We start from the raw sequence: 18,413 nt of genomic DNA on the forward strand, positions 1-18,413 counted from the left end.
CCCAATGGCATCATCATCATCACTTATCCCCAACATACATCATCGGCCTCCCTAAACTCTGAGCAAGTGATTTCGACTGCCAAAAACAAACATCAACCCAATCCTCATCGTAGAGGCAGTGAGGAAACACAAGAGGGCCCGTGCCAGAAACTCAGTTACCTATGACGAGGGCAGCGCAACTCCTACCATGCAGGAGAGTTCTTGATATTGAACCACATAACAGACCCTGCATAAGCATCTATATAAATTATTCAATGGACATTGCAACACATAACAAGGTCCAAGGATTGTGCTTCATATGCATATGGAGGCTATATGACGACTCTATAATGTCAAGGTGGAAGCGAATGCATCTAAAAAAGAAACCTGACCAACTTATGCAACGTCAAGGTGGAAGCGAATACCTCTAAAGAATGGAATGTTAAAATACTAACGTCAATTTTTTAAGATTTTCCAGCAAACCCCGGAATCGCCATGCGAAAACAGATGGAAGTGTTATGTTGTTTATAAGAGTTCACTATGCTAAAGGAAAAATTGCAACGTAGTTCAAAAAAATGACGGAAATATTGTCACTCTTCGTTGAGCAATTGCCATGCGCTCGATCAGGATCTGACGGTCCAAAGGACATTAGCTGGGATTGCTTCAAAATATGGCGTTCGCTGGTTATCAAAGTCCAAAAAAAAAGTTGAAAGCGAATATGGCAGGAGTCGAGGAGAGGCACACCGCACACGCATGAACAGAGAGAAGATAGAAGAACATGGGATCCTTTTTTTTCAAGGGAAAGTGCAAATCTACTACTCCCTCCGTTTCAAAGTTGGGTCATCTATTTTGGAACGGAGGGAGTAGTAATCATGAAAAAAAGAAACGGACAAAAATTGATACACAATCAGGGCATCATCAACCTCCTCTTTCCTACGATCAGCAAGCTGCCACGCTCGCCGTACTTGATACACGAACAGAGGCGTCATCGCCTGCTCTCCCCGCTATGATCAGCCAAAGCCGGCGGCCACGGCAGCTTGTACGGGTGAGCTGCTCCGGCGTACTTGTTTCTCTCGTGCTCGCGCTCAACTCGCATCGTGTCCAGCTCAACGGAGAACAGCCACGTCTCCTCGCTCGGTGTCAGCAGGACGTATCCAGCATTCGCGGAGACAATCATGGCTTCTTGCTGGAAAAAGCTCTCTTTGCGCCCCGGCAGCCCAAGGGTGGCCTCCGGCAACCTCAGGTGCATCTCCAGCAACCACTCATCGCCATCACTGTCTGGATGCCGGCGTGCAAAGACCTTGAGCTCGTTGTTTATCAGGCGTATAACGCGCAGCACGCCGTCGTCGCCGCCCACAACCCGAGAGATCCCTCTGTGGGATGGCCACCACACGGTCTCCGGGAATGCGGCGATGGAGAACTCCGCCGTGGACTCAGCAAGAACAAGTACATCGGTGTCACTTCCTTTGATTCCCCAATATACAGTGCCATTTGCACGCCCTACGAAATTTTCGGGGCCGAGCGTTGACGGGAGCTCGATGTCGCCGGCGATAGCGCTGGACACGAGGCGCCAACCGCCGTCCCCGCCGGTGGAGAAGATGCACGCAGTGGTTTCGTCGAAGGCAGCGAGGACCCTGAAGTTGGACATGCTGACGCGGCGGTCCGCGTCGTCGCCGTCGAGCAGGAACACGCCCAGGCGACGCCGGAACACGCCAGGCCAGAGGATCCCCTGGTAGAGTCCGGTGAGCGGCTCGCAAACGATTAGATCGTAGCCGTCGCATAGGAGGAGAAGGCTGCCGCGGCTGTCCGCGATGTCCCACGATCCGCTGTCCGGGAGGAAGTCGAGGGAGAAGCGGCTGCAGTCGACGACGACCGGCGAGGACGGGACGAAGAGGGGTCGACCGCCGTGGTCGGTGTGGTAGTCGCCGACGTGCGGCGCCTGCGGGCCGAAGCGGGCGAGGAAGCCGGGGTTGGCGACGACGCGGCACCACCGCTTGCAGGCGGCCGCGGCGCGGACGAGGCACGGGGACGGGCCGAGGCGGGCGAGGACGAGCTCGAAGAGATGGTCAGGGAGGTCCTGCACGGTGGTTGGTCCGGCCATTTTCTTCTTCTTTTTGGGCCTGTTCTTGCCCCGCCGACGATGCCCCGCTGATGACGCCATAGGCACGGGGAATGGCGTTGCTACTTGTTCGATATCTGTTGCGAAATTCCTGTGCAGATAAACTACGTACTACCCCCTCCGTTTCAAATTACTTGTCTTGGCTTTATCTAGATACGAATGTATCTAGACTTATTTTAGTGCTAGATACCTTCGTAGTGCTAGATATTTCTGTATTTAAACAAATCTAAAACAAGTACTGTAATTCGGAACGGAGGAAGTACATGGCACGGCCGGCCGTTGGGCGTTGACCCGGGGTGCGCGAGAGTGCCGCGCCCTACAAGGCCGTTTAGCCGGCGCCATCAGCGCACGCCAACGCGTCCCGCTGCGAAATTCGAGCTGGGCTAGAATAGACTGACTAGTTCTGCAAACAGAAATATCCTGTCAAGGCGAACTTTTTCCTTGCACGCAGTGCTGCACGTCCATCTCAAAATGTCAGCGGTTAGCGAGTGGGAAATATCCCATTTTTTTTTCGAGAGTACGCCAATAGTGTATTATATTTTTATAGAAAGAAGCAAAATGTTTACAAGAACCCTATGACGATGCGAACATCGACAAGGTTACACCGACTCCAACTCCAACAAAACTAATAGCTATTCTCTCACAAATCTACTCAACCCTACCACTCCCACTCCCGCAAGCTTCCAAGTTTTAATCTCATCGAGAATTTGCTGGGCTAGCCTAATGGGGGAACTAACTTGCTCAACCCGGTTAAACACTCTCGCATTTCTTTGTTTCCAAAGCAACCAGGCAGCAACAATGACAAAAGTGTCGAACCCTCGCTTGTATGGTTGTCGGAAGTTGCTCCTTGTCTTCAACCACCACTCTTGGAAGGTATCCAAAGTGTCTGGGATCACCATATTCACCTGCATGATAAGGAAGCATTGGTGCCAGACTTCTCTCGCATAAACACATTGTGCCAAGATATGGTCCACATTATCTTCATCCCGCTGACATGTATAGCAAGCCTAAGTCACGTCCTGTAATCCATGGCGAGCTCTTCGATCAGACGTCCAGATGCGATATTGCACAGCCAGCCATACAAAGATCTTGCACTTGAGGGTCGCCCAGCTTCGCCAAATGCATGAGGTCGTGCTCGATCTAACCAGCCCCTGACATAACCTCTCATATGTGGATCTGGCCGTGTACGATCCTGATGGTTCACATGGCCATCGGAATACGTCCTCTGTATTGGCATCTCTCGGGGTGGTAGCAATGACATGTTGGAGGTGGATAAGTTGAATGTGAGCCATGTAAGACAGATCACCTCGAATGTCATTGAGCCATGCACTGTCAATCATTGCTTGCTGGATCATTCTTCTATTTTTAATGCGCACATCCACAACTGCCACTATCATGGGTGCCACATCCGCGGCAGCGAACCCTTGGATCCATCGATCAGTCCAGAAGAACACCTTGCTTCCTATCCCTGCTGTGATCTGGACGGTGCTATCAAAGACCACTCTCGCCTCCTCATCCACATCATTTGTCAGTCCATGCCATGGTCGCTCAATGTCAGCACGGCGTAGCCATTCCCAGCGGACTCGAAGAGCTAGTGCTTGTAACTGCAGATTTTTGACTCCAAGGCCTGCAAATTTCATTGGTCTGCATATAGTGTTCCACGCAACCAGGCATTGCCCTACATTGGTTCTGTCTTTCCCAGCCCAGAAAAAAGATCTCATCCAAGTATTGATTTCTTCAAACACCCAGAGTGGTGGGTTCAGGACGAGCAGGTGGTGTATTGGCCTAGTTGCTATGACGCTCTTGACAAGGATTAGTCTGTCTGGTCTCTGTATAAGGCCTCTCTGCCAAGCTGGGATGAAATGCTTAACCTGGTCAAGCAGCGGCTGCCAGTCAGTCCTCGTGAGCTGGTTAATGGCGAGCAGCAACCCAAGATACTTGCATGGAAATGTCCCAAATTGGTAGTTTAGGAAGTTCATCACTCTCTCCTTGTCGTCTTGATCTCCATGAATTAGTTTGGCAGAAGTCTTCCTGTAGTTTACTGAAGTCCTGAGGTAGACCCAAATATACTGAGCGCCTCTCTCACACAAGCCAGGTCAGAGGCGGATGGTCGAATGAACAGGGCCGCATCGTTGGCAAATATGGATAGCCGTTGCGTGTCCTTAATGCCCGAGAAGGATGAGAGAACACCCTCACTAGCTGCCTTGCCAATCATTGGTGTAAGAATGTCCATGGCTATAATGAAGAGAAGAGGCGAGCTAGGATCTCCCTGCCTTAATCCTCGGTTGTGGTAAAATCTTTTTCCAGGACATCCGTTTACAATCACTTTAGTGCTCGCAGATTGCAGCAGGATTTCCAGCGAGCGAATAAACCTTGGACCAAAACCTTTGGCTCTTAGCACTTGGAAGAGGAAAGGCCAGGATAGTGTGTCAAAAGCTTTTGATATATCCAGCTTAAGAAACACACCTGGGGCTCTTCTAGCGTGGATTCTCCTTGCAACATGTCTAACCATTAAGAAGTTATCATGAAGCACTCTCCCCTTGATAAAAGCAGATTGACTGGCGTTAACTAGGGCTTTCATCTGCCTCCTTATTCTGGTTGTGAGCATCTTTGCGAATAGCTTGTCAAAGCTATGCGTCAAGCTGATTGGGCGGAAGTCGCCCACCTCCTCAGCATCACTTTTCTTCGGTATAAGTATGATGTAGGCTCGATTGAGTCTCGCAAAGCCGTATCCATCACATACATAAAGCTTGTGCACCGCTGCCATCTTGATGATAGGCCATGCTCTCTGATAAAACGCTCCAATGAAGCCATCAGGACCCGGGGCTCTGTCGGGGTGCAGCTCATTTGTAGCATCGAGGACTTCCTGCTCCGTGAACATGTCGTCAAGGTCGGCTAGATCAATTGGTTGGACATCCAAGTAATCTAGATCAATCGTGAAGTCACGTGCTTGGTCAGACCCAAGCATGGATTTAAACGCAGCTGTGAACACCTCTTCTTTCTGTCTTTGCTCTGTGTACACAGCATCTCCAACTCTGACGTACGGGATGAAATTTTTGGCTCTCCTTCCATTAGCAAAAGCTTGGAACAATTTTGTGTTTGCATTGCCCTCCCTGATCCATCTCATCCGTGATCTCTGCCTCTCAATGGTTCTTTGAAGCGAAGACATGCCCAACAGAATAAGTTTGAGGGTGCGCCGAAGCCACAGTTCCTGGTCCGTTAAGATGCGGCTCTCTTGTGCTTGATCAAACCAAAAGATCACCAAAGTTGCAACAGCCATGAGTAGTTTAATATTCCCTGTCTTTCTTGGACTCCATGCTTGCAGCGCAACTGCCGTGTTTCTATATAATGCATCAAGCCTCTTGAAGGGATCAACCATGCTATCATCGCAAACCCAAGCCTCCCGCACAGCATCCTCAAAGCCCTTCAGCTTGGTCCAAAAACATGGCTGTCGTGTGAAGGTGCAGCGGGGCGTGGTCAGACACACCAGATGATAAAGCTTGGAGAAGACAGTCCGGGTTCGCCAACTCCCAATCCACCGAGACTAGCACTCTATCGATCTTGGTCATGGTAGGCAAACCTCGCTCATTTGACCAAGTGAATCTCCTCCCATGCATGTACACTTTTTTGAGCTCGTTGTTGTCCACGGAAGCCCTAAACTTTCCCATATGCTTCGGTTTAGGTTAGCGTTGTTTTTCTCCGACGCTCGCAAGATCATGTTAAAGTCTCCCAAGACCATCCACGGCCCTGGACAGAGCTCTCTCCGCATGTTAAGCTGCTCCGGGAAGGCTGTTTTGAGCGCATCTCCTTGCGGAGCATAAACAACCGTTAGCCACCATTGATCATCCGCTTTAGTATGTATCATGCCTGTTATAAAGTCAGTGTCCAACTGTAGCTGGTCCACATCAACCACAGAAGAATCCCAAGCTAGTAGGATTCCTCCCCTAGTTTCAATAGCCAGCAAATAAGCATAACCATCAAAGGATGGCCCCAAGCATTGCATAACTGAGTAGCGATCAATTACATCAAGTTTAGTCTCCTGTAAACAAGTTACATTTGCCCTAATGGTGTTCATAAAGCCTCTCACAGCATCTCGTTTGGCTGGGTTATTCAGCCCTCTCACATTCCAACATATGATTGATGGGCTTGGATCCATAGATGAACAAGCATCCACCAGCTCCATCCCACTCCGAGACTACTACGCTCCCACCACTACCGAATCCTGCAGGGCAAGCGCCCCTCCGATGGGCAGGGTCTTGCCGAACAGAGCTGCAATAACACCGATGTGCTGCTCGCACAACGGTGAGTCAAACATCCCCTTGAGCTCTTCCACTGCCCTATCGTCAACCATGAGATCCTCTACCGCAAGTCCTAGCGTTCGTAGAAGCACATTTCTGTAGGCGACGCTTTAGATAATCCAGTTCCCGCGGTGCGCTTCGTGGCTCGAGTGGTGCGCCTAGGTGCTGAAGGAAATATGCCCTAGAGGCGATAATAAAGTTATTATTTATTTCCTTATATCATGATAAATGTTTATTATTCATGCTAGAATTTTATTAACCGGAAACATAATACATGTGTGAATACATAGAGAAACAGAGTGTCACTAGTATGCCTCTACTTGACTAGCTCGTTAATTGAAGATGGTTATGTTTCCTAGCCATAGACATGAGTTGTCATTTGATTAACGGGATCACATCATTAGGAGAATGATGTGATTGACTTGACCCATTCCATTAGCTTAGCACTTGATCATTTAGTTTGTTGCTATTGCTTTCTTCATAACTTATACATGTTCCTATGACTATGAGATTATGCAACTCCTGTTTACCGGAGGAACACTTTGTGTGCTACCAAATGTCACAACGTAACTGGGTGATTATAAAGGTGCTCTACAGGTGTCTCCGAAGGTACTTGTTGGGTTGGCGTATTTCGAGATTAGGATTTGTCACTCCGATTGTCGGAGAGGTATCTCTATGCCCTCTCGGTAATGCACATCACTTAAGCCTTGCAAGCATTGCAACTAATAAGTTAGTTGCGGGATGATGTATTACGGAACGAGTAAAGAGACTTGCCGGTAATGAGATTGAACTACGTATTGAGATACCGACGATCGAATCTCGGGCAAGTAACATACCGATGACAAAGGGAACAACGTATGTTGTTATGCGGTCTGACCGATAAAGATCTTCGTAGAATATGTAGGAGCCAATATGAGCATCCAGGTTCCACTATTGGTTATTGACCGGAGATATGTCTCGATCATTTCTACATAGTTCTCGAACCCGTAGGGTCCGCACGCTTAAAGTTTCGGTGACGATTCTATTATGAGTTTATGTGATTTGATGTACCGAAGGTAGTTCGGAGTCCCGGATAAGATCGGGGACATGACGAGGAGTCTCGAAATGGTCGAGACGTAAGGATCGATATATTGGACGACTATATTCGGACATCGGAAAGGTTCCGAGTGATTCGGATATTTTCGGGGGTACCGGGGAGTTACGGGAATATGAGGAAGAAGTAATGGGCCTCATGGGCCAAGTGGTGGAAGAGAGGAGGCAGGGCGCGCGGCCCCCCTAGCCCAAACCGAATTGGACTAGGGGGCCGGCCCCCCTTTCCTCCTTTTCCTTCTTCTCCTTCCTTCTCCTTCTCCTCCTTCCTTTCCTCCTCCTAGTAGGAGTAGGAAAGGGGAGTCCTACTCCTACTAGGAGGAGGAGGACTCCTCCTGGCGCGCCCATAGAGGGCCAGCCGGCCTCCCCCCTTGCTCCTTTATATACAGGGGCAGGGGGGCACCTCTAGACACACAAGTTGATCAGTTGATCTCTCCCAGCCGTGTGCGGTGCCCCCCTCCATCATATTCCACCTCGGTCATATCGTAGCGGTGCTTAGGCGAAGCCCTGCATCGATAGCAACATCATCACCGTCACCACGCCATCGTGCTGACGGAACTCTTCCGTGAAGCTCTGCTGGATTGGAGTTCGCGGGACGTCATCGAGCTGAACGTGTGCTGAACTCAGAGGTGCCGTGCGTTCGGTACTTGGATCGGTCGGATCATGAAGACGTATGACTACATCAACCACGTTGTGCTAACGCTTCCGCTTTCGGTCTACGAGGGTACGTGGACAACACTCTCCCCTCTCGTTGCTATGCATCACCATGATCTTGCGTGTGCGTAGGAATTTTTTTGAAATTACTATGTTCCCCAACAGGTGCTACTGTTGGGGAACGTTGCAGAAAACAAAAAATTTCCTACGGTTTCACCAAGATCCATCTAGGAGTTCATCTAGCAACGAGTGATTGGATTGCATCTACATACCTTTGTAGATCATGCGCGGAAGCGTTCAAAGAACGGGGATGAGGAAGGCGTACCCGACGTGATCCAAATCACCGGAGATCCTAGCGCCGAACGGACGGCACCTCCGCGTTCAACATACGTACGGTCAGCGTAACGTCTCCTTCTTCTTGATCCAGCAAGGGGGAAGGAGAGGTTGAGGAAGATGGCTCCAACAGCAGCACGATGGCATGGTGGTGATGGAGCTGCAGTACTCCGGCAGGGCTTCGCCAAGCACTATGGAGGAGGAGGAGGTGTTGGAGAGGGAGAGGGAGGCACCAAAGGCTAGGGGTAAGAAGTCCTCCATCTCCCCACTATATATAGGAGGGCCAAGGGGGGGCACCGGCCCTAGGAGATCCAATCTCCTAAGGGGGTGCGGCCAAGGGGAGGAATCCCTCCTCCCCAAGGCACCTAGGAGGTGCCTTCCCCTCCTAGGACTCTTCCTCCCTTGAAACCCTAGGCGCATGGGCCTCTTGGGGCTGGTTCCCTTGGCCCATGAAGGCCAAGGCGCACCCCCTACAGCCCATGTGGCCCCCCGGGACAGGTGGCCCCACTCGGTGGACCCCCGAGACCCTTCCGGTGGTCCCGGTACAATACCGGTGACCCCGAAACTTGTCCCGATGCCCGAAATAGCACTTCCTATATATAATTCTTTACCTCCAGACCATTCCGGAACTCCTCGTGACATCCGGGATCTCATCCGGGACTCCGAACAACATTCGGGTTACTGCATATACATATCCCTACAACCCTAGCGTCACCGAACCTTAAGTGTGTAGACCCTACAGGTTCGGGAGACATGTAGACATGACCGAGATCGCTCTCCGGTCAATAACCAACAGCGGGATCTGGATACCCATGTTGGCTCCCACATGCTCCTCGATGATCTCATCGGATGAACCATGATGTCGAGGATTCAAGCAACCCCGTATACGATTCCCTTCGTCAATCGGTATGTTACTTGCCCGAGATTCGATCGTCGGTATCCCAATACCTCATTCAATCTCGTTACCGGCAAGTCACTTTACTCGTACCGTAATGCATGATCCCGTGACCAGACACTTGGTCACTTTGAGCTCATTATGATGATGCATTACCGAGTGGGCCCAGTGATACCTCTCCATCATACGGAGTGACAAATCCCAGTCTTGATCCATGTCAACCCAACAGACACTTTCAGAGATACCCGTAGTATACCTTTATAGTCACCCAGTTACGTTGTGACGTTTGGTACACCCAAAGCACTCCTACGGTATCCGGGAGTTACACGATCTCATGGTCTAAGGAAAAGATACTTGACATTGGAAAACTCTAGCAAACGAACTATACGATCTTATGCTATGTTTAAGATTGGGTCTTGTCCATCACATCATTCTCCTAATGATGTGATCTCGTTATCAATGACATCCAATGTCCATAGTCAGGAAACCATGACTATCTGTTGATCAACGAGCTAGTCAACTAGAGGCTTACTAGGGACATGTTGGTGTCTATTATTCACACATGTATTACGATTTCCGGATAACACAATTATAGCATGAATAAAGACAATTATCATGAACAAGGAAATATAATAATGATGCTTTTATTATTGCCTCTAGGGCATATTTCCAACAGTCTCCCACTTGCACTAGAGTCAATAATCTAGTTACATTGTGATGAATCGAACACCCATGGAATTCTGGTGTTGATCATGTTTTGCTCGAGGGAGAGGTTTAGTCAACGGATCTGCGACATTCAGGTCCGTGTGCACTTTACAAATACCTATGTCTCCATCTTGAACATTTTCACGAATGGAGTTGAAGCGACGCTTGATGTGCCTTGTCTTCTTGTGAAACCTGGGCTCCCTGGCAAGAGCAATAGCTCCAGTGTTGTCACAGAAGAGCTTGATCGGCCCCGACGCATTGGGTATGACTCCTAGGTCGGTGATGAACTCCTTCACCCAAATTGCTTCATGTGCTGCCTCCGAGGCTGCCATGTACTCCGCTTCACATGTAGATCCCGCCACGACGCTCTGCTTGCAACTGCACCATCTTACTACCCCACCATTCAAAATATACACGTATCCGGTTTGTGACTTAGAGTCATCCAGATCTGTGTCGAAGCTAGCATCGACGTAACCCTTTACGACAAGCTCTTCGTCACCTCCATAAACGAGAAACATTTCCTTAGTCCTTTTCAGGTACTTCAGGATATTCTTGACCGCTGTCCAGTGTTCCTTGCCGGGATTACTTTGGTACCTTCCTACCAAACTTACGACAAGGTTTACATCAGGTCTGGTACACAGCATGGCATACATAATAGAACCTATGGCTGAGGCATAGGGGATGACACTCATCTCTTCTATATCTTCTGCCGTGGTCGGACATTGAGCTGAGCTCAATTTCACACCTTGCAACACAGGCAAGAACCCCTTCTTAGACTGATCCATATTGAATTTCTTCAATATCTTATCAACGTATATGCTTTGTGAAAGACCTATGAGGCGTCTTGAGCTATCTCTATAGATCTTGATGCCTAATATATATGCAGCTTCTCCAAGGTCCTTCATTGAAAAACTCTTATTCAAGTAGGCCTTAATGCTGTCCAAGAGTTCTATATCATTTCCCATCAAAAGTATGTCATCTACATATAATATGAGAAATGCTACAGAGCTCCCACTCACTTTCTTGTAAACACAGGCTTCTCCATAAGTCTGTGTAAACCCAAACGCTTTGATCATCTCATCAAAGCGAATGTTCCAACTCCGAGATGCTTGCACCAGCCCATAAATCGAGCGTTGGAGCTTGCACACCTTGTCAGCACTCTTAGGATCGACAAAACCTTCCGGCTGCATCATATACAATTCTTCCTTAAGGAAACCATTAAGGAATGCTGTTTTGACATCCATTTGCCATATTTCATAATCATAGAATGCGGCAATCGCTAACATGATTCGGACGGACTTCAGCTTCGCTACCGGTGAGAAAGTCTCATCGTAGTCAACCCCTTGAACTTGTCAATAACCCTTAGCGACAAGCCGAGCTTTATAGATGGTCACATTACCATCCGCGTCTGTCTTCTTCTTAAAGATCCATTTATTCTCTATGGCTCGCCGCTCTACGGGCAAGTCAGTCAAAGTCCATACTTCGTTTTCATACATGGATCCTATCTTGGATTTCATGGCTTCTAGCCATTTGTCGGAATTCGGGCCCGCCATCGCTTCATCATAGTTCGAAGGTTCACCGTTGTCTAACAACATGATTTCCAAGACAGGGTTGCCGTACCACTCTGGTGCGGAACGTGTCCTTGTGGACCTTCGAATTTCAGTAGGAGCTTGATCAGAAGTATCTTGATCATCATCATTAACTTCATCTCTAGTCGGTGCAGACACCTCAGGAACATTTTCTTGAGTTGCGCCATTTTCCGGTTCAAGAGGTAATACTTCATCAAGTTCTACTTTCCTCCCACTTACTTCTTTCGAGAGAAACTCTTTCTCTAGAAAGGACCCATTCTTGGCAACAAAGATCTTGCCTTCGGATCTGAGGTAGAAGGTATACCCAGCAGTTTCTTTAGGGTATCCTATGAAGACGCATTTTTCCGACTTGGGTTCGAGCTTTTCAGGTTGAAGTTTCCTGACATAAGCATCGCATCCCCAAACCTTTAGAAACGACAGCTTAGGTTTCTTCCCAAACCATAATTCAAACGGTGTCATCTCAACGGATTTTGACGGAGCCCTATTTAAAGTGAATGCGGCAGTCTCTAAAGCATACCCCCAAAAAGATAACGGTAAATCGGCAAGAGACATCATAGATCGCACCATATCCAATAGAGTGCGATTACGACGTTCGGACACACCATTACGCTGAGGTGTTCTAGGCGGCGTGAGTTGTGAAACTATTCCACATTTTCTTAAGTGTGTGCCAAACTCGTGACTCAAGTATTCTCCTCCACGATCTGATCGTAGGAACTTGATTTTCCTGTCACGTTGATTCTCAACCTCACTCTGAAATTCCTTGAACTTTTCAAAGGTCTCAGACTTGTGTTTCATTAAGTAGACATACCCATATCTACTCAAGTCATCAGTGAGGGTGAGAACATAATGATAGCCACCGCGAGCCTCAACGCTCATTGGACCGCACACATCAGTATGTATGATTTCCAATAAGTTGGTTGCTCGCTCCATTGTTCCTGAGAATGGAGTCTTGGTCATTTTACCCATGAGGCATGGTTCGCACGTGTCAAATGATTCGTAATCAAGAGACTCTAAAAGTCCATCAGCATGGAGCTTCTTCATGCATTTGATACCTATGTGACCAAGGCGGCAGTGCCACAAGTATGTGGGACTATCATTATCAACCTTGCATCTTTTGGTACTCACACTATGAACATGTGTAGCATTACGCTCGAGATTCATTAGAAATAAACTATTCACCATCGGAGCATGACCATAAAACATATCTCTCATATAAATAGAACAACCATTATTCTCGTATTTAAATGAGTAGCCATCTCGTATTAAATGAGATCCTGATACAATGTTCATGCTCAAAGCTTGACACTAAATAACAATTATTGAGGTTTAAAACTAATCCTGTAGGTAAATGAAGAGGCAGCGTGCCGACGGCGATCACATCGACCTTGGAACCATTCCCGACGCGCATCGTCACCTCGTCCTTCGCCAGTCTCCGCTTATTCCGCAGCTCCTGTTTTGAGTTACAAATGTGAGCAACCGCACCGGTATCAAATACCCAGGAGCTACTACGAGTACTGGTAAGGTACACATCAATTACATGTATACCACATATACCTTTTGTTTTGCCGGCCTTCTTGTCCGCTAAGTATTTGGGGCAGTTCCGCTTCCAGTGACCACTTTCCTTGCAATAAAAGCACTCAGTCTCGGGCTTGGGTCCATTCTTTGGCTTCTTCCCGGCAGCTTGCTTGCCGGGCGCGGCAACTCCCTTGCCATCCTTCTTGAAGGTTTTCTTACCCTTGCCCTTCTTGAACTTAGTGGTTTTATTGACCATCAACAATTGATGTTCCTTCTTGACTTCTACCTCTGCTGATTTCAGCATAGCAAATACTTTAGGAATGGTCTTTTCCATCCCCTGCATATTGAAGTTCATCACAAAGCTCTTGTAGCTCGGTGGAAGCGACTGAAGGATTCTATCAATGACCGCGTCATTCGGGAGATTAACTCCCAGCTGAGTCAAGCGGTTATGCAACCCAGACATAGTGAGTATGTGCTCACTGACAGAACTGTTTTCCTCCATCTTTTTACAGCTGAAGAACTTGTCGGAGACTTGATATCTCTCGACCCGGGCATGAGCTTGGAAAACCATTTTCAGCTCTTCGAACATCTCATATGCTCCGTGTCTCTCAAAACGTTTTTGGAGCCCCGGCTCTAAGCTGTAAAGCATGCCGCACTGAATGAGGGAGTAGTCATCGGGACGTGCCTGCCAAGCGTTCATAACGTCTTGTTCTGTAGGGAGAACAGGTGCGTCACCTAGCGGTGCTTGTAGGACATAATCTTTCTTGGCAGCTATGAGGATGATCCTCAGGTTCCGGACCCAGTCTGTGTAGTTGCTGCCATCGTCTTTCAGCTTGGTTTTCTCTAGGAACGCGTTGAAGTTGAGGACTACGTTGGCCATTTGATCTACAAGACATATTGTAAAGATTTTAGACTAAGTTCATGATAATTAAGTTCATCTAATCAAATTATAATGAACTCCCACTTAGATAGACATCCCTCTTCTAGTCATCTAAGTATAACATGATCCGAGTTAGCTAGGCCGTGTCCGATCATCACGTGAGACGGACTAGTCAACGTCGGTGAACATCTTCATGTTGATCGTATCTTCTATACGACTCATGCTCGACCTTTCGGTCTTCTGTGTTCCGAGGCCATGTCTGTACACATGCTAGGCTCGTCAAGTCAACCTAAGTGTTTGCATGTGTAAATCTGTCTTACACCCGTTGTATGTGAACGTTAGAATCTATCACACCCGATCATCACGTGGTGCTTCGAAACAACGAACTATCGCAACGGTGCACGGTTAGGGGGGACACTTTCTTGAAATTATTATGAGGGATCATCTTATTTACTACCGTCGTTCTAAGTAAACAAGATGCAAAACATGATAAACATCACATGCAATCAAATAATAATAGTGACATGATATGGCCAACATCGCATAGCTCCTTTGATCTCCATCTTGGGGCTCCATGATCATCTTGTCACCGGCATGACACCATGATCTCCATCATCATGATCTCCATCATTGTGTCTCCATGAAGTTGCTCGCCAACTATTACTTCTACTACTATGGCTAACACGTTTAGCAATAAAGTAAAGTAATTTACATGGCGTTTCTCAATGACACGCAGGTCATACAAAAATAAAGACAACTCCTATGGCTCCTGCCGGTTGTCATACTCATCGACATGCACGTCGTGATTCCTATTACAATAGCATGAACATCTCATACATCACATATATATCATTCATCATTCATCACAACTTTGGCCATATCATATCACAAAGCACTTGCTGCAAAAACAAGTTAGACGTCCTCTAATTGTTGTTGCAAGTTTTACGTGGCTGAAGTAGGGTTCTAGCAAGAATGTTTTCTTACCTACGTGAAAGCCACAACGTGATTTGTCAACTTCTATTTACCCTTCATAAGGACCCTTTTCATCGAATCCACTCCAACTAAAGTAGGAGAGACAGACACCCGCCAGCCACCTTATGCAACTTGTGCATGTTAGTCGGTGGAACCGGTCTCACGTAAGCGTACGTGTAAGGTTGGTCCGGGCCGCTTCATCCCACAATACCGTTGAAGCAAGATAAGACTAGTAGCGGCAAGAAAGTTGACAACATCTACGCCCACAACAAATTGTGTTCTACTCGCGCAAGGAGAACTACGCATAGACCTAGCTCATGATGCCACTGTTGGGGAACGTTGCAGAAAACAAAAATTTTCCTACGGTTTCACCAAGATCCATCTAGGAGTTCATCTAGCAACGAGTGATTGGATTGCATCTACATACCTTTGTAGATCACGCGCGGAAGCATTCAAAGAACGGGGATGAGGAAGGCGTACTCGACGTGATCCAAATCACCGGAGATCCTAGCGACGAACGGACGGCACCTCCGCGTTCAACACACGTACGGTCAGCGTAACGTCTCCTTCTTCTTGATCCAGCAAGGGGGAAGGAGAGGTTGAGGAATATGGCTCCAACAGCAGCACGATGGCGTGGTGGTGATGGAACTACAGTACTCCGGCAGGGCTTCGCCAAGCACTATGGAGGAGGAGGAGGTGTTGGAGAGGGAGAGGGAGGCACCAAAGGCTAGGGGTAAGAAGTCCTCCATCTCCCCACTATATATAGGAGGGCCAAGGGGGGGGGGGCGCCGGCCCTAGGAGATCCAATCTCCTAGGGGGGTGCGGCCAAGGGGAGGAATCCCTCCTCCCCAAGGCACCTAGGAGGTGCCTTCCCCTCCTAGGACTCTTCCTCCCTTGAAACCCTAGGCGCATGGGCCTCTTGGGGCTGGTTCCCTTGGCCCATGAAGGCCAAGGCGCACCCCCTACAGCCCATGTGGCCCCCCGGGACAGGTGGCCCCACCCGGTGGACCCCCGAGACCCTTCCGGTGGTCCCGGTACAATACCGGTGACCCCGAAACTTGTCCCGATGCCCGAAATAGCACTTCCTATATATAATTCTTTACCTCCAGACCATTCCGGAACTCCTCGTGACATCCGGGATCTCATCCGGGACTCCGAACAACATTCGGGTTACTGCATATACATATCCCTACAACCCTAGCGTCACCGAACCTTAAGTGTGTAGACCCTACAGGTTCGGGAGACATGTAGACATGACCGAGATCGCTCTCCGGTCAATAACCAACAGCGGGATCTGGATACCCATGTTGGCTCCCACATGCTCCTCGATGATCTCATCGGATGAACCATGATGTCGAGGATTCAAGCAACCCCATATACGATTCCCTTCTTCAATCGGTATGTTACTTGCCCGAGATTCGATCGTCGGTATCCCAATACCTCGTTCAATCTCGTTACCGGCAAGTCACTTTACTCGTACCGTAATGCTTGATCCCGTGACCAGACACTTGGTCACTTTGAGCTCATTATGATGATGCATTACCGAGTGGGCCCAGTGATACCTCTCCGTCATACGGAGTGACAAATCCCAGTCTTGATCCATGTCAACCCAACAGACACTTTCGGAGATACCCGTAGTATACCTTTATAGTCACCCAGTTACGTTGTGACGTTTGGTACACCCAAAGCACTCCCACGGTATCCGGGAGTTACACGATCTCACGGTCTAAGGAAAAGATACTTGACATTGGAAAACTCTAGCAAACGAACTATACGATCTTATGCTATGTTTAAGATTGGGTCTTGTCCATCACATCATTCTCCTAATGATGTGATCTCGTTATCAATGACATCCAATGTCCATAGTCAGGAAACCATGACTATCTGTTGATCAATGAGCTAGTCAACTAGAGGCTTACTAGGGACATGTTGGTGTCTATTATTCACACATGTATTACGATTTCCGGATAACACAATTATAGCATGAATAAAGACAATTATCATGAACAAGGAAATATAATAATAATGCTTTTATTATTGCCTCTAGGGCATATTTCCAACAGCTACCTCTTGAGCACTGCGTTGGTTTTCCCTTGAAGAGGAAAGGGTGATGCAGCAAAGTAGCGTAAGTATTTCCCTCAGTTTTTGAGAACCAAGGTATCAATCCAGTAAGAGGCTACGCGTGAGTCCCTCGCACCTACACAAAACAAATAAATCCTCGCAACCAACGCGATAAGGGGTTGTCAATCCCTACACGGCCACTTACAAGAGTGAGATCTGATAGATATGATAAAATAATATTTTTGGTATTTTTTATGATAAAGATGCAAAGTAAAATAAAAGGCAATGAAAATAACTAAGTGTTGGAAGATTCATATGATGAAGATAGACCCGGGGGGCATATGTTTCACTAGTGGCTTCTCTCAAGAGCATAAGTATTTTACGGTGGGTGAACAAATTACTGTTGAGCAATTGATAGAATTGAGCATAGTTATGAGAATATCTGGGTATGATCATGTATATAGGCATCACGTCCGAGACAAGTAGACCGACTCCTGCCTGCATCTACTACTATTACTCCACTCATCGACCGCTATCCAGCATGCATCTAGAGTATTAAGCTCATGAAAACAGAGTAACGCCTTAAGCAAGATGACATGATGTAGAGGGATAAACTCATTCAATATGATGAAAACCCCATCTTGTTATCCTCGATGGAAACAATATAATACGTGCCTTGCTGCCCCTACTGTCACTGGGAAAGGACACCGCAAGATTGAACCCAAAGCTAAGCACTTCTCTCAATGCAAGAAAGATCAATCTAGTAGACCAAACCAAACTGATAATTCGAAGAGACTTGCAAAGATAACCAATCATACATAAAAGGATTCAGAGAAGATTCAAATATTGTTCACAGATAAACTTGATCATAAACCCACAATTCATCGGTCTCAACAAACACACCGCAAAAAGAAGATTACATCGAATAGATCTCCACAAGAGAGGGGGAGAACATTGTATTGAGATCCAAAAAGAGAGAAGAAGCCATCTAGCTAATAACTATGGACCCGTAGGTCTGAGGTAAACTACTCACACTTCATCAGAGAGGCTATGGTGTTGATGTAGAAGCCCTCCGTGATGGATGCCCCCTCCGGCGGAGCTCTGGAACAGGCCCCAAGATGGGATCTCGTGGATACAGAAAGTTGCAGCGGTGGAATTAGGGTTTTGGCTCCGTATCTGATCGTTTGGGGGTACGTAGGTATATATAGGAGGAAGGAGTACATCGATGGAGCAACAGGGGACCCACGAGGGTGGAGGGCGCGCCTGGGGGGTAGGCGCGCCCCCTACCTCGTGGCATCCTCCTTTGTTTCTTGACGTAGGGTCC

At 47.8% G+C, this 18,413-nt stretch overlaps 1 protein-coding gene across 1 annotated transcript; it reads right to left on the bottom strand.

The window, feature by feature from the left end:
• Nucleotides 1–905: 905 nt before the first annotated feature.
• Nucleotides 906–2,140, bottom strand: LOC119353739. The gene has a single exon (XM_037620406.1). It carries the CDS (start codon nucleotides 2,138–2,140, stop codon nucleotides 965–967), a length of 1,176 nt encoding a protein of 391 aa, XP_037476303.1. The 3' UTR covers nucleotides 906–964.
• Between the last annotated feature and the right edge of the window lie 16,273 nt (nucleotides 2,141–18,413).

The sequence above is a fragment of the Triticum dicoccoides genome, chromosome 1A (assembly GCF_002162155.2).
Source record: "Triticum dicoccoides isolate Atlit2015 ecotype Zavitan chromosome 1A, WEW_v2.0, whole genome shotgun sequence".
Taxonomy (NCBI): Eukaryota; Viridiplantae; Streptophyta; class Magnoliopsida; order Poales; family Poaceae; genus Triticum; species Triticum dicoccoides.

Bases quoted from the DNA above. Each gene is read 5' to 3' on its own strand.
- LOC119353739 (XM_037620406.1), bottom strand. From the start codon at position 2,140: ATGGCGTCATCAGCGGGGCATCGTCGGCGGGGCAAGAACAGGCCCAAA.